This window comes from Peromyscus leucopus, chromosome 6, assembly GCF_004664715.2.
Source record: "Peromyscus leucopus breed LL Stock chromosome 6, UCI_PerLeu_2.1, whole genome shotgun sequence".
NCBI lineage: Eukaryota > Metazoa > Chordata > Mammalia > Rodentia > Cricetidae > Peromyscus > Peromyscus leucopus.
Genome location: NC_051068.1, coordinates 8,812,644 through 8,840,513, shown reverse-complemented (window position 1 = coordinate 8,840,513; position 27,870 = coordinate 8,812,644). Strand labels below are relative to the sequence as shown.

The 27,870-nt window shown below is 45.0% G+C and overlaps 1 protein-coding gene and 1 long non-coding RNA gene across 2 annotated transcripts in view; one reads left to right on the top strand and one right to left on the bottom strand.

Moving 5' to 3' along the window:
* The window catches only part of Slc2a2 (solute carrier family 2 member 2), a 36,862-nt gene extending 33,111 nt beyond the window's left edge, over window positions 1-3,751 (bottom strand). Inside the window, exon 1 of the mRNA XM_028875814.2 lies at window positions 3,644-3,751. Coding sequence (XP_028731647.1) covers window positions 3,644-3,658 — 15 coding nt within the window. The 5' untranslated portion in view covers window positions 3,659-3,751. The remainder of the gene's footprint in view (window positions 1-3,643) is intronic.
* A 73-nt stretch (window positions 3,752-3,824) lies between these two features.
* On the top strand, window positions 3,825-25,573 carry LOC114697558. The gene is made up of 3 exons (XR_005091725.1): window positions 3,825-4,128; window positions 14,010-14,110; window positions 20,038-25,573. It is a non-coding gene; the product is annotated as an uncharacterized LOC114697558 (long non-coding RNA).
* Window positions 25,574-27,870: the final 2,297 nt, after the last annotated feature.

The following is a 27,870-nucleotide window of genomic DNA, read 5'->3' as shown; positions in this document are numbered from 1 at the left end:
TCTAGGATGGGATTCCATTTGCTGGGTGAATGGTTTATCCTCAAGTCATCTCCCCTCTCAAGCTGTTCCCAAGGATTAGGATTTCTTTTTGTTTACAGAAAATAGTTATCAGCAGCAGCGAGGAACCAGGTGCATTGGGAGGGCTCTGACGTCCTCTCCATCACATAAACACAACTTCAGAGCCCAGAGCTGAGGATGCTTCCTGCATGCCCACTTGCTCCTTTATATGGATTATCTCATTTATTCCCACCATTCATTTTTCACTGATGCTATAAAAAATTCCTAGCAACCCAGTGGCTGAAACAATACAACCTAATTTATCTTACAGGTCTTCGGGTTAGAGGTCTGGTCTGAGTCTCTACAGGCTAAAATCAATATGTTAGCAGGCTATGTTCCCTTTGAGACTGGAGAAGAAAATTTGAGTTGATGGTAGAATTTACTTCCTTGTGGTGGTACAACCCTGAGGTTTCTTGCTGGCTATAAATTGGGGGCCTCTCAGTTGCAGAGGCTAGTATGCTCTTCCTCCGTCTTTACAGCCAATGATGACAGGTCATATCCATGTTAGATTGCATCTCTCAGATCCTGACAAATTCTTCACTTTCAGGAATGTATAATATTAGATTTAACACCTCTGAGTAAGCCAAGACTATCTCTCCATCTCAAGGCCCTAAGTAGATACTATATCCGTCCAAGTCATCTAGGTGTATATAGTCTGGAAAAGTTTTGTTCATGACAGGGAAATTTCGTGAAAATTACTAAGCACAAACAATCCCACCTCCCTGCATCCACCCATTCTAATGGCAAAGAGATTGGCATGGCAACTGTATAGAGCTAAGACAAGTAGTAAGGACTCAGAGGGGTTCTCACTCAGTCCACAATTTGGGTTCCTAAAGGGTTTGCCTGTTCTCTCAAAGACCCTGCAGGTAGTCATCATCTCACACTCAAGGAAATGTGGAAATGGAAGTAACTTGTACGGAAGGCAAGGGAAGGGAAATCTTCAAGTCTTTTCTCTAAACTTCTTCACAGGCCATGGAATGATAAGCTGGAAACATTTTAAAGATCAGTTGTACTTGGGGTTTAATGCATTTTGGTTAGAGAAATGAGTTCCCATGTTCAATTTAAAATACATGGCAGATAAACATGGAAGAACAGCCCAGCATGGGGCCAGCGAGCCGGCTCGGCATCTGCAGATAGGTATTGGTCAGCTTGTGAGTTAAATGCCTGGGACCCACATGCTGGAAAGTGAGAACTGACTCCTGAAAGTTGTCTTCTGACCTCCACCTGTGCACTGTGACAGGAGTGTGTGCATGCGTACACACACACACACACACACACACACACACACACCAAAATAAATAAATTTTTTAAACTTAATACAGAAGTAGTTGAACCTTAATCTGAAACAAAATGTGGTAATTATTTTGTGGCTTAGAAGTCATATGTCATATATTGGCACAGACAAGTAGTTGTGAAAGTCAGAAAACTGAGAAAGGGGTTCTATAGCATCCCTGTGCCTCAGTTTTTCTACCTTGGACATGGTGTAATGACAGGTAATGGGTGGGATTATGAGACTGGCATGCTGTGGCTGTGCTCAGGAGGAGCCTTGGACAGGATTATTGTAAAAATGAAGATCGGTAATGTGCTCCCCTTTAAGTGGAGGGAGGGCACACAGCAAATGCCTTTCTATCCATACCACCACATTTATGGATTGCGTCTATGAAGCAACCATCTACCAACTTTTCATACCTCACTAACAATGTCCAAAAACAACATGAAAAACAGACAGGATCTCAACTGTGCACTGTGGAAGCCATGCTCAGGGAGTGTTAAGAGGGTTGTGGCAGATTTTCCAGCAACTACAGATTGACTAGGAAGGGGAAAATGTATGATTTGCCTCCACATGCTTCCAAAAGCCAAGCCAAAGGTGATTTTACATCCAATTTTGAAAAAGAGCAAATATTTCTCATACCATAGAATTTTCAGACTGAAAGGAATTTAAAAAGTGACAGATGTTTGTCTGATACCTCCACTTACCAACGGAAGAAGAGGAGGACTCACAGACCATGCCCCTTGTCTGATCGTCTGTGCATTGTGGGTATGTCCAGACTGACACTAACTCTCCGGAGCCACCATTTCTGGTCATCCTTTAACTTCCAGTGGTTGACAAAACTGAAAAGCCCTCTCTTTATGTCAGTCTGTACAGCTCTGTGTTCTGTTCTCAGGCAGGTCCTTGACCAACCAACGTTCTTACAGTTTAGTCTCTAAAGCACCGGAGGAATTTACCAAAGCCCGAAGTTCGGCTCTGAGACGTCCCTTTGACAACATCTTCTAGACATTAGTTATATGGATGCTGCCTTGTCATGTTTGCTGAATCTGTGCACCATCCCTGTAGTTACTAATTTAATATTCATCCACACATCATCATTGTAGTTCTGCCTACCATAGTTCCATCCTGAGTTATAGCACTCACAGAATCATGAATCCAGGACCACTCTTTAAATGTGCATTGTACACATGCATAACTGATATTTAAACATTTGCCCTCTAAGCCTTTCTTTACTTACTCTCAAACTCTGAAGAGATTACTTCATTCACAGATTCCCAAAACAAAGCCTAGATAGTTCATATCAGGCCCCAAGAATCATCATTTTATCATAAGATAGAAAACACAATGCTCAGTTGATTTAATCTGAGTTTCAGCAGCACACATAGCATTAGAGTCCACATCCAAGCCTGACTGGTTTCACAACACCTGGTGTCATTCATGAAGCAATGCTCAGGTCAGTATGTAAGGGTCCCACTCTTAACAGGGGTACAGATTTATCAACTTCTATTATCGTATGCAGGAGTTTGAGAGAGCTTGTAGACACGGAGAGTAACATATCCTTTTGAAGGTTTTATTTGGAAAGGGACTTTATCTACAGAGATGTTGAAATACCAGAGAAATGACAACCCCATGGCCTTCCCTTTGCTTACCAGTGATTACCTAACATTCGCCACATTTATTTCATAATGTGTATTGTTGAACCATTTAAAATAAGCTGCAGATTACCTGTGTCACCTCATTCCTGGTGACTTCAACAAGTACTTTCCTTAAGAACAAAGACCTCTTCCTTTCTGATAGAGATATTCTCACCCAGGGATATAACAGAGTGTGCCAATATCAGCTAAGAGTCAGTGCAAAGCCAGATTCTCCAGAGTGTGCTCCATCAGGTCTTTTCTTCTTCTCGTGGTCTGAGGTCACCCACAACAGTGCTGTCAGCTCTCGATCTCTTAATCTAGAACAGTCTTTCCCTTTGTCTTTCCTACATGGGCATTTTTGAACATTCCAGATCTACTTCAAGGTTAGATTCCGGTAAACTTGCCACAGGCTTGGGGGTGGTAGCACATTTCTCCAGTGACAGGCTATACAGTGGCCCTTGGGAAAGCTATGCAGACTAACCAGCAAATATCCTTAAAACTCTGATTACTGAATAAGAACTCGGGTTTGCTTAGCAGCTGAGTGGATTAGTAACTGACCAAGTAAAGAGGTAGCTTGGAGCTGTGCTAACTGCATCCAGGGTCACCCACAGTTTTATATGCTCACTTGAACAGATTCCCAGTCTCCTTAAAACTAAATCAAAGGAACCCACGGTTGCTTTACCTTGTCTTCTGACATTGTGTGTGTGGAGTTGTCCTCTTAATCCCAGGTCCTGTACTGAATGTGGGTGAGTAGCTGACCAGCCAGAGTCCTCAGCTGCCTGGTTATACATTGTAGGAGGAGGAGCAAGCAGAGTTGAGTTCTAACCTTCACCAAGGTTAGAGTGTATTGATGAGACGCCAATCAATATGCCCTTTACCTCAGTGACCTGTGGCTTGGGTGTCTCTGTTCCCTGGGAAAGAAATGAGAGGAGGTATAAGTCACAGAGGAGGCACATGTTAAGGGCTGCTAAGTGTGGCAAAGGAGCAGCCCGTGGGGTGTTCCGCAGAAGCTGAGATACGCTGTGTTGTGGGAAGACAAGGGCAGGCAAGTGGAGGGTGAGCTGCAGTGTGCTCTGCAGAGAGCCAGCACCGTGGGTTTGTGCTGCAGAGACGGCTCTGTGGCTGAAGACTGTGGAGACATCAGTCACCTGAGTGAGCTGTGGAGAGGTGTGTGCTCGGGTTTGAGTCACAGTATTTTACTGAGGGTGACCTTAAGAAAGGGAGTCACTGTGACTTTTCTTCACCTTAGGTTTGTATTGTTGCTTGTTTTTTGACCTGATAAAAAGGAGATAAACATGCACACACTTTGTTCTGTTGAGGGGGTTGAAGGAGATAACATGTATGTGTTTGGCACAAAGTAAGCTCTATAGATGGTGGCGACACATTTTCTATTATTATTAATTCAGTGTGTTTCAATATGTGGTTGCAGAACCAGATGTGGCACACATCTGTAATATTAGCACTGCCACCATAAGAGGACTGTGAGTTGGAGGCCCATTGGATTACATGAGAGTTGCTGGCTAGCCTTGGCGCACAGAGAGACGCTGACTGGGGGAGAGAGTGCACTTTGTGTGATAGCCTTGGGTTCTCAATGGACTCGGCTTCTATGTCTTCAGCCTGTTTCTCTCTAGGAATCCCCTATGACATCTGATCCAAAAATGATGGAGGAGATAGCAAGTTAGTGTAGCTTTCACTGACTGGCAGCTGTGCAACCTGGGCTCCCCAGAGACCACGTGGAGCAGTTCGCAGCAGAGGAGCTTAAGAAGCAACAGCGAAAGGACAGGAACCAGGGTGGGGGACTGCACTGGATTTGCCTGACATTCCCCTCCTCTCCTCATTTCTCATCTCCATCCCTGCATGTGTGGTATATATGCACATGTGTGTGTGTGTACTCCTCTGTGCAGAGGCCAGGGATTGATGCTGAGTATCTCCCTCTATTACTCTCTACCTCACTATTTGAGACAGGACCCCAGACAACTTGAAAGCTCCTGGTATTCACCCCATCCACCCCGGTGCCAGGATGATAGGCACAGACTTTTTATGTGTGTTGGGGACTTGAACCCAGGCCCTCCGGTTTTCACAAGTGTTCTTACCCACTGAGCTATCTCTTCAGGCCCTCATTTCTGGAAGGTGAAAACGCGAAGCAACCAGTTTTAGGAAGCAAATAATTAAATTCAAAGCCCAAACTTCAGCGGACCTCAGCATGGTTGTATTCTCTAACGTGCGGCAGATGAGATGCAGCCCCATCTTGCGAGGACTTAAAGTGAGGACACAACCTGCTGATTCTCCTAAGGCAGGCGCGTGAGGGCTGATAGCAAAGTGTCATTAATCTTTACAGAGTTCCTTTCTGAGCCAGCCTCTGTCAGCACTTCCCAGGGCTTGACTGGTTTAACCATCGAGTGCTCCAGGTGGTGGCGCTCGCTCGTCTTTGGTGCCAGGCCTTACAGCGCCCCATGATGTGCGGGAGTCCTGTCCTCAGCACCGCGGATGGCCCTGAGAGGAGATGCCTTGGCTGACTTGGCTCAGTACAAAGCACGCCGGTGCTGCTGTCAGGAAGGAGAGCTGCCCTGCGCTGCTTTTCTGCCTTTGTCTTCTGAAGTCTGCTTTGAAGTAATGGCGTTTGTCTTCCTTATAGCTGTGGCTGGGGTCCACCACCACTGTGCTTCTCCAGCCTGGTGCCCTGGGACATTGCTCCTCCCCCATTGGAGATGCCACTCATCTGACTATTCAGCAGCTGGGGGTGGGCTGAAACTACCTGCAGGTTGAGGATGGAGGGAGCATACTGCACAGGTTGATTTTGGCAGGGGAACTCAGACCACAGACCGGCCTCATGCTGAGCGGCTGATGTAGCTTCAGGGCACTGAGGAGCTGTGGCTTCTGTGGGATAAAGTCTGGAAATGAAACCTGGCCTTTTGCACTTTGCCCTGAGATGACGTCTCCTCACTGAGTGCTCATAATTATTCAGAGATTCCCTGCTGCACTGCCAAAGCAGCCTTGCGTTGTTTCCATCTGTCTTAGTGCCTGCCCCGTGCAGAGGTTTCAGGCAGACACGACCAGTACTGGGTCCCAGGGATTGGGTTCAAGTCCTGGTATTTGCAGAGCATATGCTCAAACCCACTAGGCCGTCTCCCCAGACCTGGCTTGACACTGTTAAACCTTTCGGGCCACATTCTGATTACATCATTAATTAAGAGAGGAAATGCCAAGAATTGTAAATGATGACCTCACTTCCCTCTTTACCCTTTTAGTAAAGTGAGAGGAGTTAGTTTTTGTTTTTGTTTTCTCTATAAATGAGAGGAAATGGCCCAGAGCATTCCTCTGCTGCATTCCTCTCCGATGGAGTCAGGTGCCCGTAAGGGCAAAAGGCACCCCTGCAAGCTTGGCCAAACCAAGAGGGCTCACGGGAAGAGCTCAGTCCTGAAGGCTGGGTCGCCCTGCCTGCCCTCCTGGTCCTCTGGTCCAACTGAACTTTCTTGATGTGGAAGTCAAGATTGATTTTAAAAGTTAAATCACATCATGAAACCTGCCTGCAAGTCCCCAGAGCTCTAGCATTCCTGGCCAGCTGGGAGCTCTTCCTCTGCTCTGTTGCCTGAGAGGCCCCCTTGAGGTAGGTCTGATTCCGAGGCTGTCGTTCCTGCTCAGGACTCAGCCACTGCCTCCGGTTTGTCTGTCACAGTACTGGGGAGACGGACAGCAGCCATGGACACGCAGAACCTTGTAGACCATAGGAGTGGCTAGAATCCACGTGGATGGCAATGGGAAATCACCTGGACTATGACCCACTGTTAGTTTTAAGAGCACTTCTGTTGGAGCTCTTCTTTTTTGCTGTTGTTGGGTTTTTTGTTGTTGTTTTTTGTTTGTTTGTTTTTTACCATACCTGACGGTTACAGTCAATGTTGGAGCTCTTCTTTCTGATGGCTGGGCACGTGGCTCAGTGGACAGAGTGCTTGCCTGGTTGCACAGAGCTTCGGTTAGAGATGATCCCCAGCACCTCAGAAACTCTGGCTCTGGTGGCACATGCTTGTATCCCCATGCCCGGCAAGCAGAAGCAGGAGGGTCAGGAGTTCAAAATCATCCTCAGCTACTTAGGGAGTTCCAGACCACTTAGAGTACATGAAGCCCTGTCTCAAAAAACGGTAAGAACCCCCAAACAGAACAAAAAGATAATCCCTGTTGTTGTGTGAAGGGTGGATTGGATGGGAGCATCAACAAAAGGGAGAGACAATTTACAAGCGAGTTGTGACGATTCAGGCTTGCTTCTGGCTGCAGAACTGATGGCGGGGGAGAAAGAGAAGTAAAAAACTCAAGGTATATTTGGGTGTTCAAAGAAAACGGTACTCGCATATAACTGCTTTTAGGAGAACTAGGGATGGGAGATGACAAGTCACTTTCTTGCTTGCTAACCTGGGGTAACAGACACATTTACAATTGCAGGTGCTAGAGGTTCAGTCATCTGAGTAGTCATGCAGAGCTTCCTCCAGGACCCCATAAAAATGAAACAGATGCACTTTGCTCCACTTTGTAAGAGATGAAGCTTTTTGAGGCATTTATCAGTCTTCATGAGTTCGAGACAACATGGAGAGCCCATGTGCACTTTGCCTTGGTCCCCCTTTTTAACAAACATCATGTAAGACCATGTCTGTAGATCATGACCAGGTTATTAGCATGAGTGGCCAAGGTCCAGTTCACCCCTGGAAACACAAGGATCCCCAGCCTGTCTTTTGTAGCCATGCCCATGTTCCTCTTATACTTCCAGACTCTTCAGTCCAGGCAATCCCCCTCTTCTCTAGTTGTAATGATTCTACCATCTTGATCGTGGTGATTTAAAACCTAAGAGAACATCCAGCTTTACTCGAGATCTGCCAGTGGAGATGCAAGTCTCATCTAAAGATGACTTCACAGAGGCATCCTGAACAATGTTTGACTGAACATTTGGACGTTTATGATCTAGGCAAGTTGTCATATAAAAATCATCATTATCAGACGTTGTGTTTGCTTTCTGAACTCAGCAGAGTTCCCTCCAGAGCTACCCGACTTCTGTGTGTCGGCAGGTCTCCCTGCTGCCTAGTGTGCCACGGTGTAGGTACGGTATAGACACATGCTGCTGACGAGTCCTTGATGTATGTCTGAAATACTTCCAATATTTGGCGGTTAAGAATAGAGCTGCTCTATACTTCACTTAAAAATACCCTTTGTGTGAACATCTTTCTCTGGAAAAATATTGTTGTGGAGTTATATGCTGGTTATATATTTCCCAGCAAAAATGATTGAGTGTCCTCATTTTCTTATACAACCTCACCAAAACTTGATATTGACTTAAAAAAATCCAGCCTTTCTGAAGAATGTGTAGTGATACCTCATTTTGGTTTCAATTATAATTTTTTATTTTATTACTATTTTGTCCGTATGGGTGTTTTGCCTACATGTATGACAGGTCCCTGTGGAGGGAGGCCAGAGAGGGTGTTAGTCCTGTGGAACTGGAGTTACAGACAGTAGTGAGCTACCATGTGGGTTTTAGGAATCGAACCTGGCTCTTCTGAAAGAGAAGCCAGTGCTCTTGATCACTAGCCACTTCTCCAGCCCCCGAATTAGACTTTTCCAAGGCCAGCAATACTGAATATGTTGTCCTTGACTTGACATCTGTCTATCTTCTTTGGTCACTTTCTGTTAAGAAAGCAGCTGCATTTACCTGCTTCCTTTGTGGGCTGTATCCTTTTTCTGCTGAGCTGTCTTCCTGCCCCATTTGATTCGCTTTCTAATTGGATCTTTGTTGTTGTTGTTATATGTTTCTTTGAGTTCTGACGGTTCATTAACACATTTTATATACTAGATTTTTATGGGATGTATAGTTGGCAAATATTTCTTCCTACTCCTTAGCTTTCATCCTCCTAGTGGGAGTTTTCCAAGCAAAATGTTTTAATTTGAATGAAATCAATGTACTAATATTTCTTTTTATGACATGGCATCTGAGATCTTTACATAGCCCTTGTTTTCATGTCATTTTTTCCTGTATCACTCACTTCCAAAAAATGTTATGGTTTCACACTTATTTTCATGTCTGTAATTCCCTTTGAGTGATTTTGTCTTTTAATAAAGTGTAAGACCTTGGTTGAGGTTCCCCGTCCCTCTGGGAACTGCCACTGTCCACTGCCCAGCACCGCCACCTCCTCCGCTGAACTGCTTCCGCAGTTTTAGACTTTGGTGCCTTCTGCTTTGTTTTATCTTGCCTTTCTATTATTTATTTGTCTGTTTGTCTGTCTGTCTGTCTGTTTGTTGTGGGGTGCAGGTGCATTCTTTGGCAAACCTGTGCATGGCAGAGGACAGCTTGTAAGAGTCTGTTCTCTCCTGCCACCACCTGAGTCCTGAGGATAGAACTCAGTTCTGTCATGCTGGATGGCAAAGGATCTTTACCTCTTGCTGCATCTTGGATCAAACCCAAGGTCTTGTCCAAGTGAGTTGGACATCCGTCTGTGGGTTTATTTGTGAGTTCTTTTGTTCAATAGCATTGGTCTGTAGCAGGAATCTTTTTTTTTTTTGGTTTTTCGAGACAGGGTTTCTCTGTAGCTTTGGAGCCTGTCCTGGACTAGCTCTGTAGACCAGGCTAGTCTCGAACTCACAGAGATCCACCTGCCTCTGCCTCCCGAGTGCTGGGATTGCAGGCGTGTGCCACCACCACCCAGCTTGTAGCAGGAATCTTAAAAGTTCTTATTAATTGAAAACAAACCTGGAGCCAGGTATTGGTGTGAATGCTGGAAGATCAGAGAAGCAGAACAAGCCACAGCTTCCTCACCTTGCAAGTCCTCAGCTGATCCTGTTTCCTCAGACTGGAAGCCTCTAAGTCCTCATCCAGAATGGGTCTCAGCTGAACTGCTGCTCTAAAGCCTAAAAGCTTAACCAGGCCAAATGCTTCTAGTTCCTAGTTTTCACGCCTTATATACTTTTCTGTTTTCTGCCATCACTTCCTGGGATTAAAGGCATGAGTCACCATGCCTGGCTGTTTCCAGTGTGGCTTTAAACTTACAGAGATCTAGATGGATCTCTGCCTCCCAAGTGATAGGATTAAAGGTGTGAGTGCCACCATTTTCTGGCCTCTATATCTAGTGGCTGTCCTGTTCTCTGACCCCAGATAAGTTTATTATGGTGCACAATATTTTGGGGAACACAATATCACCACACCAATACCACCAGGTCTCGATTGCTATAGACGTATATATGACAAATCTTGACATTGGAAGGTTTATTCCTTCCACTCTGTTTTTCTTTCTGAAAATGTTTAGTTTTGTTGCTTTTCTGTAAAACCTTTAGAATAAACTTTATCTGTCCAAAAGATTTTGATTGAATTAAGCCTGTGTAGTACTTGGCATGAATTGACATCTTTGCTATATTGAGTCTCCCAACCCATAAACACATTTTATGTAATCAGTTCTGATTTCTTTGATTAGTGTTTTTCCTTTCTGGCGGACAAACCTTGTATGCATTTTGTTATGTTTACAAGCAGTTCTATTTTCCTTGGTAACAGTAGAGGGCATTATGTCAGCAGCAGCAAGAGCAGGAACTAGCCACACCTGCAGACAGATGCTGTGGCAGCTGGATGTCTTCCCAGAGAACTCAGCTGAAGCTGGGACTCTTGACCTGTGGCAGACAGGAACTGCAGAACTGTCAGCTGAAGCCAAGGTGGAGTTTATCTGAGATTTTAAGCAGCTTTAAGAATGGGCATTAGTAGAAAGAGCGCAGGGAACGAGGGATACACAGTGGGCGTGGACGTGCTTCTCTAGAGAGCTGCGCCGAGTGCCTAACCGTCGCTATGTGTGTAATTTGGGTGGCTTCTGAAGTTGGGTCTGAAAGGATTGCTATGGAATTTGGTTTTTCAGTAACTGAGATCTCGAGGTGTTTCCTGAGGTGCATTGGATAGGAATACAATCTAATAAGGCTGAACTACAGAGCACAAGGTTGCACAAGAGGATTAAGACAAGTCTCTTACTGAAAATGAAGTTTGTCATCTTGATTGTGGCATTCCTAGTGCAGGTTTACATCTAGAAAAGAAAAAGGCCACACCCAAAAGTCGTATGTGCTTAGGCCTGAAGCATGGCTCACTCCTATTTTAATATTCTTAATATAGAATAATCCTATCTAGAATAGATGTTGTTTCCATGTAGGCAACCCTCACAGAAAATGTTAGCTGTGCAGAAATTCTTGACTCAGCTGGTGAGGGGCTTCACCAGATCCGAAGGTGGAGAAGCCTCCCGCTCCTTTCCCCTGTTCCCTGTTTTCTATCCTGCTTTCATCCTGTGCTCTGTATTTAGATGCCCATGCATTCGTTAGAGCTTCTGATGTGATGGTTTCCCTGAGGCTTCAGCGTAGCTGCTCTATCAGTTCAGATAGGGATGCTGAAGTCTACAGTTATAACTGGATTTGCTTCTTATTGCCAGTGTTAACTGAAGCCCAAGTTACCGATTCTGCTCCTGTTGACACCAGGATAGGGGAAGTTTCTCAGGAAAGCTGGGTAAGCATGGGCTTTCTAGCTCCCAGTGTGGTATTTAGGGCATCATGGCAGAAATAGCCATTATCAATGATGGACAAATGGTGAATTCTTAACTCTCCACCACACCTCCTCTGACCACTCCCCGAGGAGGGGTGCGCCTTGTTACTGTAGGTGACAGTGGAAACCTGACTTCCCAGCGTTTTCTGATGATACTGTCAGCTGGAGCCTTGTTATACTGCAGTTGAACACACCGACTTCCCATTGGCTTTCTCTTGCACCATTCTGGCAGAGATTTCAGGTCTCTTTCTTTGTTATTGTTGGTTTTGAGAATTTCATATATTCATATGATATGTTTTAATCAAATTTCCATCCCCCATTCCTTCTCCACCAATTCCTCCCTTATCCCCACAGCTACCACTTTCTCTCCCAACTTCATACAGATTTATTTTATTTTTATGTATGAGTACTTTGATGGCACGTATGTGTGTGTACCCAGTGTCTACTTGGTATCTGTGGAGGAAGAAGAGGAATCAGATGCCCTGGAACTAGACCTACACGGGGTTGGGGCTGCCACATGGGTACGGGGAACTGAACTTAAGTCCTGTGCAAAAGCAGCCCTTGCTCTCAACTATGAGCCATTTCTCTAGTTCCAATGCCCCTTTAAAAAAAATTCACCAGGTTATGGGATGAGCGTGGGTGTGGACCACTACTGGAGGCTAGGTAGCCTTCTGGAGTCCACATCCCCAGAGACTTGACTTTCTCTGCCAGCAACTCTGGCCAGCTACAGGTGAGATTGTGAGCCCTTCCCCACCCACAAAAAGATGTTGAATGGCTTGATCTTGATTAAGTCTTGTGCATACGTTCACAGCTACAAGTGCTATCATGTGGACAACAGTGCTGACATGTCCAGCAAGTACTGTTTGTCTGCCGACATCCACCCCTGGCTCTTACAGTCTTTCAGCTCTTTCTTTGGAAATGATCCCTGAGCTTCAGGAGGAAGGGGTGTGATACAGCTGTCTCATTTAGAGTTGAGGGCTCCACAGTCTCTCATTCTCTGCATGTGCCCAATTATAGATGTCAGTATTATTGTTGTTGTTGTTACAGCTTCATGAGGTGGAAGTCTAGGCTCCCGTGGGCCCAGGCACAGGTTGGGCCCACTGAGCTTTAGTGTATCTTATTTTTGGTGGTAGTTGGCCAGAATAAAGCAGTTTATTTTGTATAAAAGTAATTCAAAAATGTACTTTGTAGTCCTCTAGTATTTGTCTTCCATTAGTGTCCTGGGGTGTTGTGCTCAGCAGAGGAGCTGGTCAAGGGTATCTAGTCTAACTTCCCGGAGGTCCTGGTGTACAGTCTAAAGACCTTTTGGGGAAGAAACTTAAACAAGGGGAACAGATGAGCAAACACAGGACAAGGGGGAAAATAGACTCGGTTTTAAAGGTTGTGTTTGGCAGGGATGACTCAGTGGTTAAGAGAACTTGCATCCAGACAGTGGTGGTGCACACCTTTAATTCCAGCACTCAGGATGCAGAGACAGGGGGATCTCCGTGAGTTCGAGGCCAGCCTGGGCTACAGAGTGAGTTTCAGGGCGGCCAGGGATACACAGAGAAACCCTGTCTTGAAAAAACAAAAACAAAAAGAGTACTTGCTACTCTTCCAGAGCACCAGAGCTCTGTTTCCGGCACCCACGTCACCCAGGAAGCCTTCTTCTGGCTTCTACTAGTACTACATATACATATACATACTAGTACATACACAGGTACACATGTAAATGCACATACATGAAAAAACCACATATAAACACAAGCATGAACATTTATGTTGTTTAACATGACTTTCCCATGTTGCAACTTCAGGTCTTCCCCACTCTTTTCCCTAGCTCATGCATACATGAATTGAGAAACAATTGTTTTTCATCTTTTGTATTTTGGTCCATCATATGCAGAAGCATGATGTAAAGCAAAGAAAATGGTCAAAGAGCCCATAGCTGTCTCCCTGAGCACTCAGGATGATTAGGTATCAATAGCCAACTCAGTATCATCACTGGAGTGTCTAAGAGGTACCACACCACTGCTATCCTAAGGGAACAGAGAACTGATGCTGTCTTGTAAGATAGATGAGGCCTACTTTTGGAGTACCCTGTACTTAAGGTTGCAGTTCACCATGTCCAGACAGCTCTCTGAGCTCAGCACAAAATAGAGGACTCCCTTTCCAGCTTCCTCCCTACCTGGATAGTGTCTCTAGGCTCAGAGGTCTGACCCTATCTGGAAGCTGTCCCTAAGTGTGGATGCCTGACCGATCTCAAGCAAGACCATTGACACAGATCCCTGTAGATGCTCTCCGCATGCCCCCACATGTTAATTAGGTTTTGTGCTCTCAGCTGTGTGGTAGGACCATGCTGCTGAGCAGAAGTCAGGTGATGCCCAGCTGCTGTCCCCATCCTATATATTCCCCTCATTCTGGAATAAAGCTGAGTTGTAACACTGAAACTGTCTCCTGAAGGGCTTCTTCCGTCATACCCACAAGATGTCTGAACCTTGCTGACCACCCCTACTCCCTCCTCTCTCAGGTACTGGTGACCAACGATCTCTGAGGAAGAAGGAGACCCACAGCCTACTGTAAGTGACGGAGCTGGAATAGAAGCAGTAACATTCTTACACGAAGACAGATGTAAGTCTGCGCCTTCTATTGTATATGTTATTTTACTTTATTTTTTTGTTTTCTTGAAACAGGGTCTCATTATATAGCTCTGGCTTTCCTAGAACTCACTATGTAGACCAGGCTGTCCTTGAATTCACAGATCTACCTGCTTCTGCCTTTCAAGTGCTGGATTAAAAGTGTGCACCACTATGCCCAGAAGTGCATTGTAGTTTCAAAAAAAAAAAAAAAAAAAAAAAAAAAAACATTTTCCCTAGCAAATATCAAATTTCTTTGGGGCAATACATTTAAATTTCTTTTATGAATGTCCCATTGAGAAGACTGGAAATTTTTTATTCCATGTTTAAATCAATGGCAGGTTGAATTAGTCTTAGGAATCAGATTAAAATATCACCTCTTGCCCACTGATGGAAAAGGGTAGAAGTAACTGATTAGCACAGACTTCTTACTGGAAGTTCCTGATACCCACCCTTCTCTCCTTATTCTTTCTTTTCTCAATCTCTTTTGTCCACCACCTTGCCCCTCTTTGTAAGACTTAGTGTAGTGGGCCAGTTTTGAACAGTTGACCACCTCTCCCTTTCTGAGAACACTCTTCTCTTGGTTTCACACATCCTGATAATTTAACCTCAAGGTTACTGCTTCTTATTTCAGACTTTCTCTGGTCCAAGCTTCTAAATACTAAGAGAATCAGGAGCCAGCTCTGGGCTGCTTCTCTGCTTTCTCAATACTCATGCCGCAGCTGGCCTCATCAAAATGGTTTTGAGAGCCAACACTGTCTAATAGAACGTTCTGTGCTAGCAAAGTGTTTCAAATTTGTGCTGTCCAAGATGGTTGCCCCTAGCCACCCATGATCACTTAAACTGAAGTTAATTGAAATAAAAAATCCACTTGCTGGACTCACTAGCTGCATTACTGGAGGCTCCTGGAGTGTTCAGTTTCTGATATTGAAACTCAGGGCTGTTGGATATTGTAGAAATCTTGGAAAGAGGAGCACAGTGCAGGGTAGGTGTTGGGTAGTGCAAGTTTACAAGAAAATGGCCCCTGTAGAGAGTGGCACTATTAGAGGGTGTGACTTTGTTGGAGTAGGTATGGCCTTGTTGTAGGAAGTGGGCTTTGAAGTCTCATATGCTCAAGCTACACCCAGAGACACAGTTCACTTCCTGTTGCCTGTGGATCAAGATGCAGAACTCCTCCAGCACCATGTCTGCCTGCACACCTCCATGTCCCACCATGATGATAATGGACTAAACCCCTGAACTGTAAGCCACCCCAATTAAATGTCTTCCTTTATAAGAGTTGCTGTGGTCATGGTGTCTCTTCACAGCAATAGAAACCCTAACTAAGACAGGCAGGATGGGTGTTGGGTATTGGGATATTGTATAATCATGCTATCCATAGAGTAGTCATTGGCCATACATGGAAACTGTATGGTCCATGCTGCAGCTGAAGGCCAGGTTGTTGTCTGTGGTCCTGCTGTAGCCAGGGGCCATGTTGATGTCAGTGGCCCATGTTACCACCAAAGGCTGCATGGATGTTCACGGTCTGTGCTGCTGCCTGAAACCATGTTGAAATACATGGTCTGTGTTGTAGCTGAAGGCCGTGTGAATATCCGTGGTCTGTACAGCCACCAGAGACCATGCCAAGGTCTGTGGTTCACGCTGCTGCTAGGTGCTGTGTGGATATCCACATGGAGCACAGGCATCAGCATGGCCTAGGGAAGCAGCATGGACCAGACACCAGCACACCCCTCAGCTGTAGCATGGACCACGAACGTCAACACAGCTTCTGGGGGCAGGACAGACCATGGACTGTTGAGGAGTCCCAATCCAGAAAATGAACCATTCTCCATCTTGGACATTCAGGCATTTCTCAGAGCCAGTGTGACCAGGCGCCTGGGCTGTGAGTTCAGGGTCAGAGCCTGCATGAGCTCCCTGCTGCTGGATGCTACCCTGCTGGCTCTACTCAGCAACAACATGCTCCTTTTCCACAGTAGCCTTCTCCCACACCTGCCACTGCCATTGTGCTAGTTCCATCTCTCTCCACCACACACGTGCTACCCCGTTCCTCCATCTTCTCTACCTGTCCATCACATTCTCCACCACACACCTACTACCCCGTTCCTCCATCTTCCCTACCTGTCCATCACATTCTCCACCACACTCCTGCTACCCCGTTCCTCCATCTTCCCTACCTGTCCATCACATTCTTTACCACACACCTGCTACCCCATTTCTCCATCTCCCCCACCTCTCCATCATAGTGGCATTGGAAACTGCAGTGTGTCACTCAGTATATTTTTTTACCCAAACAACTTTACATGCAAATACTCATTGCAATGAATCATTGGTCTGGAATGGGTTCATTTAAGGTATAAGAACAGCTAGCTAGAAGCCTGAGCCATTAGGCCAAACAGTTTAAATGATATAAGCGTCTGTGTGTTTATTTTATAAGTGGGCTGCTGAACTGTGGGGGCTTGGCGGGACCCAGAGAGAAGCTCCCCAGCTACAGTTTCTGGTTTCTGAAACACTATCAATACTGAACCATCACCAAGACTCATCTTGAATATCCTGCTGTTGCCCAGAGTCAGGGTGATCTTGGCTAGGCAGGGCACCGGTGGCAGGATCTCAGCAAGCTCCAGACTACCTCACGTCTTCCCACCCTTGGTGCCATCCTCCCCAAGACTCACTAGGCACCACTGTTGTGCTTTGTAGCCTGCAGGCAGCATTGTGGTCCCGTGCTCTCCTCCCAGCGGGGCAGGCAGTAGTGGTGTCTCCACGCTGCAGCTGGCCCGCAGGCTGAGGACCTGCCCTATTCAGTACTGCTGAAGCCCAGCACCATACCTTCCACTGCCCACGATATTTCATCATTCTTCTCCACTCATGGCTCTGCTCTGCCATCTTCCCTTGCACTTTTGTGAGTCCCCTCTTAAAAGCACCTTCCGATAAGATAACCTAAGCACCTAACCCTTTTTGGGTTGTTGTTCCTGGCTCTGCAGACTCCTCTGCTGTAGCTGAGTCTGCCCTCAGAGCCTCCACAGGTCTCTCAGGCTCTTCAGAGCTGCTGTGCAGTTGCTGGTGGCCACCACCATCTTAAGTTGACCTAAAGTCACTCTTGAAAGTTCCCCCGTAGCTCCTCATCTTGAGTAGGAAGGTCGATATGCATAGTTAGCACAACAAAAGTCGGATTTCATTAAACTGAGGGCCATCATGCAGGGCTCACACTCTAAATTCCTAATTCTGAAGTCCTGAGCCTGTCTCCCCAAGGTGCTCACCTGCATGAATTCTCAGCTGAAGGTCAGGTCCAGTCTCTAACAGAAGTCTCTGATTAGAGGGTCAGGATCCTGGGGGAGATTCCAGCCGCAGGGCAGATCAAGGTGGCATCTCTCCAGATGTGCAGAGCAGACAGAGCATTGCTCTTGATGTCTGCTTACATACTGTCCAGTGGGTGTCATGAGGTTCTAGGACTGTGTCTGGTTGCCTTGAGTGACTGATGTCACTGGGTTCTGGTTATCAGGTACAGTCTTGGGTGTAGTGGGAATCCTGACCAAGCTATTTTCACATGTCTAAAAGACATTTTTACCATGCTTATTGTACCCCTCATCGTGGTTGCTGGGCAGGTGTGGGGCCAGGTGAAGGTGTGGTGTGATGGGGCACTAGTGTGGCAATGGGCCTGTGTCTGACTGGTTGCAGGTCTTCTTGCGCCCACCCCACCCCCATCCCCGCCCCCAGCAGGTTGTGCTCATCTTCTCTGGTGGGCATCTGGCCACTAGCTGCTTGTTGACCACATTTCTATACTTGGAACTCTCCAAATGCTATTCATTTAAATAAGAATCAATTAAAAAAAAAAAAAAGATCAGCTTCATCCGAAGGCCTGTATAGTTCACAGCCTTACTGCTTTTCTGATGGCTCCTGCCCCCATCTTTATTTATTTTGCTGCATCCCTTGTTAGCACAAGTTAGCTCCCTAATGTCTGGACAGCTTTTCCAAGGATGGATGCTCCATCTTCATAATTTAGGCTTGAATTGAGTTATTCTTTTGTAGAGAGCTGTCTTGTTTTGCCCTTGGTCCCTTGCTTTCATAGTTGCTCTCTGGTGACTGGCTCACTGTGTTTGTTAATGTCCATACTCAGTTGTCTAGTACCTTTCTGGGGCTAGTCTCTACTTGCCATTCCCACTGGTGACGTCCTAGTCCCTAGAGTACAGTAAGCACACACACAGCGGACTGACTTACTCATGTGCTGCTTTTGTGGTTTATTTATAGTGAGGCAATATGCACAGTTTTCCAGAACTCCTTTCTATATTATACCTGGAGTACACTGTGTTTGAATCCCACTTCCATCTTATTATGTTACCTTCAGTACTTCAGTTAAACTCTTTGTGTCATAGATTCCTCATTTAGGGCACATCACACGGTCCCTCTTGCACAGCGAGTGTTAAGTGGCTCAGTATACAAAGTGCATGGATCAGTTCCAGACCAACAGTATTTTCTGCTTTTGATGGTAGTATGTCATATAGACTATATTCAAGAGATGGCATCTTCCTCTTGAAGACTTTCAATAAGGATATTGGAAATGCAAACATATCCCAAGGAATGAAGATGCTTGAGCAATTCCTTGGCCTGGTTGAGAAGAATAGAAGTTATTTATTCCATGTTTAAATCCATGGCAGGTAGAATTAGTCTTGGGAATCAGTTCAAAGTATCACCTCTTGCCCACTGATGAAAAAGGGTAGAAGTAACTGATTAGCACAGACTTCTCACTGAAGGCTCTTGAGTAGTACCTTGAAACCATGGATATCCTGTAGGACATAACTATCTTCTCTCTGTAGTCTTTCTTGACAGTGAGAGACCCTGATAATTGGTCATCAGGGTGAAAAGTAGCTTCAGAAACAAGCCAGGAATTAACACAGTGAGCAACACCCAGAACCCTACCAACTGCTTCTAAACCATAGTAAACACAGATTAGAGTTGACCGTTTCTAAACCACAGTAAACACACATTAGAGTTGACAACTTCACTGTGCCATGTCTTCATCTTCACCATGCCCAGGCCGAGAATGAGTAAGAGTTTTCTCTTATTAGCAGAAGGAAGTCCAAAGCTTAAAGCATTTAAGGATCAGCTTCCACATTCTGGGTCTAATCAGTTGCAGAATACCGTTCTTCAGTTGGTTCTTTAACAAATATATACAGATTATCAGCTAGGTGCCAAGATCGGAGACAGCAGTGACCTGGTCAGGAAAGATGCTGTCCTCTAGGAATTAACATTCCGTAGGAGCCGAGGTCAACGTTTAGATCCTGTTGAGGGTACTTTGAATTTGTCTAAGTGACTGCTTCTTAGGAGCTGAGGTGGCTCTCACAGGAACACGTCAGAACAGTGAACAACAACCTTGATGACCACAAATATTTACTGAACACTGCCTAAATGCAAGAGCTTGCATGCTATAGGGACAGCTGTGAAGAAGATAGATACTACCCTCAAGCTCACAGAAGTTTCCAAAAAATGTTGGTGAGTTTAACTGCACTTAAGTGACCGTCAGAGCCAGGCGCGCAATACAGAGGATGAAAGCAGCTACATTCTCTCTCCTTCAGCTTAGATGTGATGCTGTGTTATTCAATTGCACATACCTACAACTGTCTCCACGAATATGCTTTTACATTTTCTTTCAAAATGCAAGGTCCTCTTGCTTTATATTTTGGTTTCCTGATTTTGTTGGATACATTTTCTTCTTTACTGAGGGAAAAAATAGCAGTATATATGTAGTAGTAATGGCACCATGTTCTTGGCCTCTGTGTCAGAGAGTAAGAGATGTGTATGGGTCTTGTGACCAGTGAAGAAGCTGCTCCTATGTGGTAGAGTTAGATTGGTCCAGATGGTTTCACCATCCAAGGCCAGAGTGGTCAGAGCAAAGGTAAGCCAGGCATAAATGGTGGGCTATTCTTTCAGCACTTCCAGAACTGGTGAATCCATGATGAAAGAAGAGGAGAAGAATCAGAGGACCTGAGAACAGCAGTCATCTGAGCTTGTCTTCTGCCTTCTCTTGGTGCTCTGAGGATAACTGTAAGCCTACTGATTTAGATAATGAAAACTGAACTACACTGTGTAACTCAGATTACTTAGCTGCACTTTGTTTAACTGCGTGTCTGTTTCCTTGGGTTGTTCCAATGCTCTAGAAAAGCTTTCCCACACCACATGGAGGGAGGGAGGTGCTGATGACCCAATATCAGGATGGTACATTTAAGGGATTCAACTTAGTGCTATGGGTTCCACCCACCTGCTCCATGTGGGATATGGACTTACTTTGAAGGGAGCCCAGAGGCTTATTTCAATGAAAGTGGGCAGCCTCAAAGTAGAGCACTGAAGGATAATTAATGTAGACTACACAAATTCCACCTACACAGATGCCTCTCCTGCCCACATCCACCCACCCACATATAGTAAATGATCCCCCTGAGTTCCAACTCCTTTAGATTAAGATAATTGAACCAAAACACACTAGAACCTGGTTGTTTCGAGTTCTACTTGTGTTAAGAGTGATTTCCCAAAAGGTAATCATGTAGTCTTTTACATTTTGAACAATGCTGTCTTGGGAGGTGGGGGAGTATCCTCTGACATGGGCTGTGTTACAGTCCTCACTTCACAGGTGCAGAAGCAGATGTTTCCATCAGTTCAGTAATCTGTTCAAAGTCACAGGGTTAGGGAGTGCTGAAGAGCTAGCTGAATTGGGATTTTTCTGTGGCCTTTTCTGCTTTATCTTTGCTGGAAAAGACAGATCTTATTGTTCATGTGACCCACACTATGGAATGTTTGGTCCTCTTTACATTTATATGCTCTAGGCCTCTTATTGAACAATTAATAACTGTTCTGAACCACTGTGGAGAGACTTATGTTAGGGCCTGCGAAAAGTCCCCAAAGACTACCAGTCACGATGCAATTAACAAGAGCGTTTACTATACCACATGCATGTGGAGTTGCTCACCTGTTCAAAATGGCAACAACCCTGAGAGAAGCTCTCAGGCTCCTTTTAAGAACAGCTGAAGGAATAGAACCAGAACCAGAACGACAACAAAATAACAGAAAAACCCAGAATGTGTGAAGAAGCAATGATTATAACAAGAGAAGAATAAAAAGATTGAATCCTTCCTCCAAAACAGTATAGACTTTCAGCTACAAAGCATTTTCTAATATTATGCTTTGTGAAGGATGAATGTATATATGATTATATGCATAAATGCATTTACATGTGTAAATGGGAGGCACAACATTGTCATGATTTGGAAAATGACACAAAGTAAAAAAACATTAATGAATCATGTACTATCCTATATGGCAGAAACCTGTTACAGTGGGGGAAAAGCAATAATGTTTCTTCTGTTTGTCATGTTTTTAAAACTGCTTTATTTAAAACTAAATCACCAATTTTAACACTGGCTGGAGATTTGCTTTTCTCTTAATGCCATTTAATAGGAGAAACTCAATGTAGGTATGGCTTGGACTCTTGTAGGCCATCATGATGTGCATAAAGTGGTGGCTGATCTTGACTTTCAACTTGAGTTGATAAAGAAAATCTTACTGTGCTCTGAACATCCCTGGGGACAATGAGGGAATAAAGAAAGGACAGACACATGGAAAGCTAGGATCTAGTGGGCTGTGCTCTCCCTGGTGAAGGGCACCAACAGCAACAGAACCCAGAAGCTCGGTGTATTCATTTACTTATACCTTATTATGTGCAGCAGAACAAGGAGGCAGGCTATGGTATACAGGTGGGCAAGGGGACAGCTTAGCTTATTTCAGTAGATCCGTGTAGAGTGGAGTCTCAGGCTGTAAACATCCTGAAGGAGGAAGAAGTAATTGGTAGTTTCTGTGCACAACGGTCAGCCATTGTAAACACTCATACTTGGACCAGAGTAAGACTTTGCTATCCTTCTGAGCCACATCTGGGGAAGGCTCTGTCACTTCCATAGGTCTGAGGCATTGGGGTCCTTTGTATGGTTATGCCCATGTCAAACAATACACGTTAACTCAAGACTTCATCCATTCTCCACAGAAACCGAGGAGATTATAAAGTACACTTCATGGTGAGTCTGAGGGTCTTTTTCAAAGGAGAGAAACTATGGAGAAAGACTTGAGTTAACTTGCACCATCCTACAGCCTGGAGACCCAATTGGAATAAAAGGAAGAGGAGGGAGTAGCCCGTGGGTGTTACGGTGTGAGGTACTCCATCAACCCCCTTTTTCAACAACAGGCCCACACTGCTGTAACTATGTGAAAAATAAGTATTTTCTCCCTGAGGTTATTTTGCTCCAGTACTTTGTCACTGTCATAGTCTGTCAAGTGCACAGTGCTCAGCATTCATTCCTAATGGTGGATAACAGGAAAACCAGGGCTCAGAACTACTAGAATTCTGCTCCTCTTGTGTTGAAACTCTTGAACCATAACTTAAGATGCACACACATACAAGAATAGTATTTAACATTCTAGAGGTGCTCCAAGCCATACAGCACCTCACATGTGCCATTATGTTGAAAGGACACAATACATTCAATTTTACAGTTTATTAATCTATTTCACCTAAACAAAAATTATCATTTGAATAGTACCAAGTGTTTCGGGTATTTTATTAAAAAAAATGTGGCAAGAATGGTTAACATAAGATCTATTCTTTTTAAAATATATATATTTTAAATTTAGCATAGAAGGTATTAGATAGATATCATTATGCCATTTTCAAACAATTTGCTTTAGTGATTTTCTTTCTCCCGGAGCTCTCCAAAATCCCTGCTTCCTTAATCCCTTCTTGTAAGCCCCCCCCCATTTCTCCTGTGTTCCATGTGCCCCTTTGTCTACCCCGTCTTTCTTCATCACCTGTATTTATCCTCTTTTGATCTCATTTCTAGTCTTTTAGGCTTTACACACACACACACACACACACACACACACACACACACACACGCGCGTATACATAACAGGTTAAGATCTGCACATAAGAGACAATTTGTGGTTTTGGTTTTCTGTGTTTGGGTTACTTTTGCTTAATATGTTTTCCAGATCTATCCAGTTCCTGAAATTTTCATAATTTTATTTTTCTTTGCAGCTGAATACAGTTCCATTGTGTCAATGTATCACATGTTCATTATCCATATGTTGATGAACAAGAGGTTCCTGTTGGCTGTTGGACGTGTAGGACTTCACACTCCAATGCCCCTGCCCCCCCTCCAGCACAGACTTCTCCTTACAAGTCACTCTTGTGTTTCAGTTTGACTGCTGTAGTTCCCGTCTACCCTGCCCTTTGAAGCATTCCCTCAGTATGGCACAGAAATCCACAAATAATTCACAGTTTCTTAGTCCCAGCCCAAGTGTCTGGATGCCTTAGCCCAGCACTACAGGCTCCTGCTTGCTTAAGATCCAGCAAGAGGAAGGACCAGATGCCTCACTACTTTTCCCAGGTCGGATGATCCCCTGGTGACCCCCAAACTTGCTGAATGTGGTTTAGAAAGAAGGGAAATGTATCTTATGAAACAGGATTCATGCTCACAAACCTTTGGAGCACATGACTCCAGGGAGGAGAGGCCTGGCTTTGTCCTTTGTCTGCAGGGGCTGGGTCCTTGAGCATGGACAAATCTTGCTTCACTTCTTTGGATATCACTTGGAAGACAACCCAGGTGAGCTGTCATTATCTCCTCATGCAAGATGGGAACAGCATCAGCTCTGTGGGCTGGAGGAATGAAATAACCTCATCTAGATGTGATGCTCAGGACAAATCCAGGCACGCAGTGATCACTCCCTGGTGTTTGGATGCTCTCAGTTTCTGTGACTCCTTCTCAATAGAATGCCCTCTCCAACAGCTCACATGGATTCCTGGGGACCTCTGAGCTGGCTAGCTACATGAGCTGCTCTTTCTTTCCATCTGCATTGTGAAATTTGGCCATCATGGAATTTTTAATTAGAAGAGCAAGGGGTCACTTACTGAATGGGTGTCCCTGGATTTGTACTGTCTAGGCCCCAGAGGTTTGACAGTCTGTGGCAAATTGATTTAACAGATGTGTATTGATGGCAGTTTCTCAGTGAGCACTGTCCTCAATTAATTAATCACCAGGCAATTTAATCTAATTGAATGCTACTGCCACACACAGGAAAGTTTTGTTTATAATCCTTGAATCATCCCAGTTTAAATTAAGTCATCAAAATGCTCTGTTCCTAACCATTTTTCCAGCTGAATGTGCCTAAAAGGACATGGTGCTCTGCAGGGCGTCTTTCTGATATGAGTTTGTGTTTCTTTAATGTCCTCAGGTTAATCATTTTCAGTCACTGTTTGAACTCCTTCCTGCCATTGCCTTGAAAAGCATTTGCAGTTCATTTGCAGGCTGCTGAGGGAAGCTGATGAGGTGGACATAAAAAATGGGAGCGAAGATCATGAGGTCCTTGTTGAGGATTAGCAAACAATGTTGCTCAGTGTTGTTGATCAACAGGTCACCAGTGAAAGGAGCAGTGTCAGGGCCGGAGGAGTCTCCTGTCAGCTGTTTAGGAGACAGGAGTTCCAGGAATGTACGGGAACAAGCAGATGGTGCAATCCCGGGTAGACAAGTTGTTGACCCAAGGGCTCCTTTGTCTCGTGGATCTCTGAGAAACAACCAACTTCATTAGCTCTGCCCTCCCCAGAAAGCCCTAAATGTGTGTGCAAACACAGAATGCAGCTCTGCAGATAGCCTGAGCGTCAGAGGCACCATTAGCACACTAAGCCCAAATAGCTTGTCCCCTTCCTTCACAATGTAGAGTCACCTCCTGCCTTGGAGTAGGGCAAGTGGGTTTTGGTCAAGCACTATGAGGTGTTTGGGGTAGGGAGGCAGCTTTTGAGGAGGAGAGATTCTTCAGAGATCCACGTAAGGCTTGAATCAGAAGCCAAGGTCACCGCAGCTGACACTGCAGATTTGTGTTCCTTGAGCAGACTGAGCTCCCCTGGAAGTTCCTGGCTGCAGCAGAGTGAACCTTGGCATGGATTAGCTATCCTCACTTCCAGAAGTGTGCAGTCTAGCCTGGGATTGCACTGTCTTTTTGTCTTTAAAAAACTCTCCTTCGGAGCTCTTTCTGTAATGGAAGCACAAAGTATATGCTTTGTTCTCTCTGGCCATCTGCAAGGATCTGTCCAACACCCATGGGAACAAATGGCTTGATGTTTGGCCAGGTAGAGAGCTGGATGTCTAGGAAGAGAGTGAGGTAAAATGAAAGGGGTACAGACCTGGGTGATCAGGTACCAAGCTTGCATTCCTCCCCTGCTCCAGCCTCTGGACCACTTGAGCTACTTGGCCCATAAGGTAGTGGGCACCGGCAGGTTAGGCATTAAGTTCTCTGGAGGTCATTTTTATGCTCTAAAGGCATGAGAGGATAAGGGTTGGGTCTCTTGCTGATACTTCACTGTTGGAGAATATTATTTTAAGGTGTGCTACTTTTGTTTATGCTACATTTGTTTAACTTTGTGAAGCTGTGTTACTGTGCCTGTCTAAAACACCTGATGGTCTAATAAAGAGCTGAATGGCCAATGGTGAGGCAGGAGAATGGATAGGCAGGACTGACAGGCAGAAAGAATTAATAGAAGGAGAAATTTGAGAGAAAAAGATCAAGGGACAAGAGAGAAGTAAGAGTATCCAGAGAAGGAAGAGAACATCAGGGCTGGCTACCCAGCTACACAGCCAGACATGGAGTAAGAAATAATGAAAGGTATGCAGAAATAGAAAAAGGTAAAAGCCTGAAGGCAAAAGCTAGACAGGATAATTTAAGTAAGCTGGCTAGCAACAAGTCAAGCTAAGGCCAGGCATTTATAAGTAAGAATAAGTCTCCACGTGTGATTCGTTTAGGAGCTGGGTAGTCCCCCAAAAGAGAAAAAATAATCAACAACACTTCATTCTAAAGAGTGAAGAGAGTTTCAAGTGTTCCTCTGGGGTTAGGAACCTTAGTGATTCAAGTGTAGGGTTGGGGACCCGAGTGACAGATTCTCTTGTATTCATTTCTGGAGAAGATAACTCCGGCAAGAGTGTTGTATGATATTTTGTTTGTGTTCTGACAAATAAAGTTTGCCTGGAGATCAGAGGGCAGAGAAGCAACCACTAGAGAGTTCTTACTTCTATGAATCCTCAGACCAAATTGGGGAGGGGGAGATCCTGTCTCCACCTCCCTAATGCTGGGATTAAAGGCGTGTACCACTCCACCTGGCTCTGTTTCTCTTTTAGACTGGTTTAATCTCGTGTAGCCCAGGGTAGCCTTGAGCTCATGATTTTCCTGCTTCCTCCTCCCATGTGTCACCACTGCCTGGCCTTTATGATTAACTAGTGGCTAGCTCTGCCCTCTGATCTCCAGGTAAGCTTTATTTATCAGAACACAAACAAAATGTCATACAACACAAGAGGCAGCTTCGAATCCTTCTGTCCTTATCACAGACTCACACACTTGCTTTATGGATTCTTGCCCAGTGAAAGCCCGCTAGCATTTTAGCCCTTTGGCTTGCTGAGCAGAGTCAGCTCCACCAAGAGACAACTGCTCCAGATGCTGAGGTCCCAAAGACTGACATTTGAAACGTCTACGGAGTAAGAGACGTGTGCGTCTCAGGAGCAGCCGTTGGAGGCAAGGCTTTGTCTGCTGTCATTGGGAACTCCCGGGAAGACTGCTGTTGTTCCTGGGAGTGTTGGAGGAAGACAGATCTCGCGAGAGGCTGTGGCTTTGCACTGAAAGCTGCTCTGTTGACAGGTGAGACTGAGTCTGAAGAGCGGGCTTCTTCCTTCTTGTAAAGTATCTTACATTGGAGTAGAGTTATGTTCAACAAACAAACTTAAAGCTTACCAGGTGAGGCAGACTCATATGTAATGTAGCAGGAATATAAACCCAGAGTCACCAGATGGAATATGCACCAAACAACAGATAGTCGATAGAGTTATTTGGTGTTTAAAAATGTATGGGGACAGTGAAACATTTCATCTTGGCTACTTAGAAGAGCATATATGACAATATACAGGCATATACACACACTCATATGCACACACACATACACTCACATACATGCACATATAGGTGCATACGCACTCACAAAATACACACACACACATACATAAACACAGTTTTCTCTTTATCTATACTGTGATTTAAAATTATAGTTCTTTTAAGTAATGACTCTTCTAAACTCTCCCTTGTGTCTTATGGGCACATTGTAAGAACAGCTGTGGACCAAGATCACACAGCTCTTATCCAGATGCAGGAGGGGGTGGATGCCGTCAGGGATGGTTGAGCTGACCCCTGTGTCAAGAACAAGAATCAGAGGTTGGCGGCGGCGGCAGTTGAGCCCGCGCCATCGCCCGACTCTCAGGCATCCTGACTTCAGAAGTCTGTCCTTCCGGTTGTTTAGCACCAGTCCTTTCTCAGCACTCCTTTTCCATTCTATTTTCACGTTCCTTTTAGACAAAGGCCGAGGACCAAGCGGCTCCCGGGTGCTGCCACTGACATCTGTAACACTGATTTGACGCCACTGCGTTTCGGTGAGCTCTTGTGGAGTGGACGCTTTGCCCTGTGGTGTGACGGTGATAAACAGGAATGGCTTCTTACTCGGAACCCTTAGCCGGACACGCTGGGCAAGTGCTCTCTTGATCAGTCTCTGTTGATGTTTATAAGATAATGGAGGACGTGGGTAAGCTACAAATTAAAACTAAAACCAGAGAGAGAAATTTAAATGTCACAGAAATATAATCAAAACAGATGAAACAGATGAAAGAATGAACACTAAGAGAAAAGGGGTAT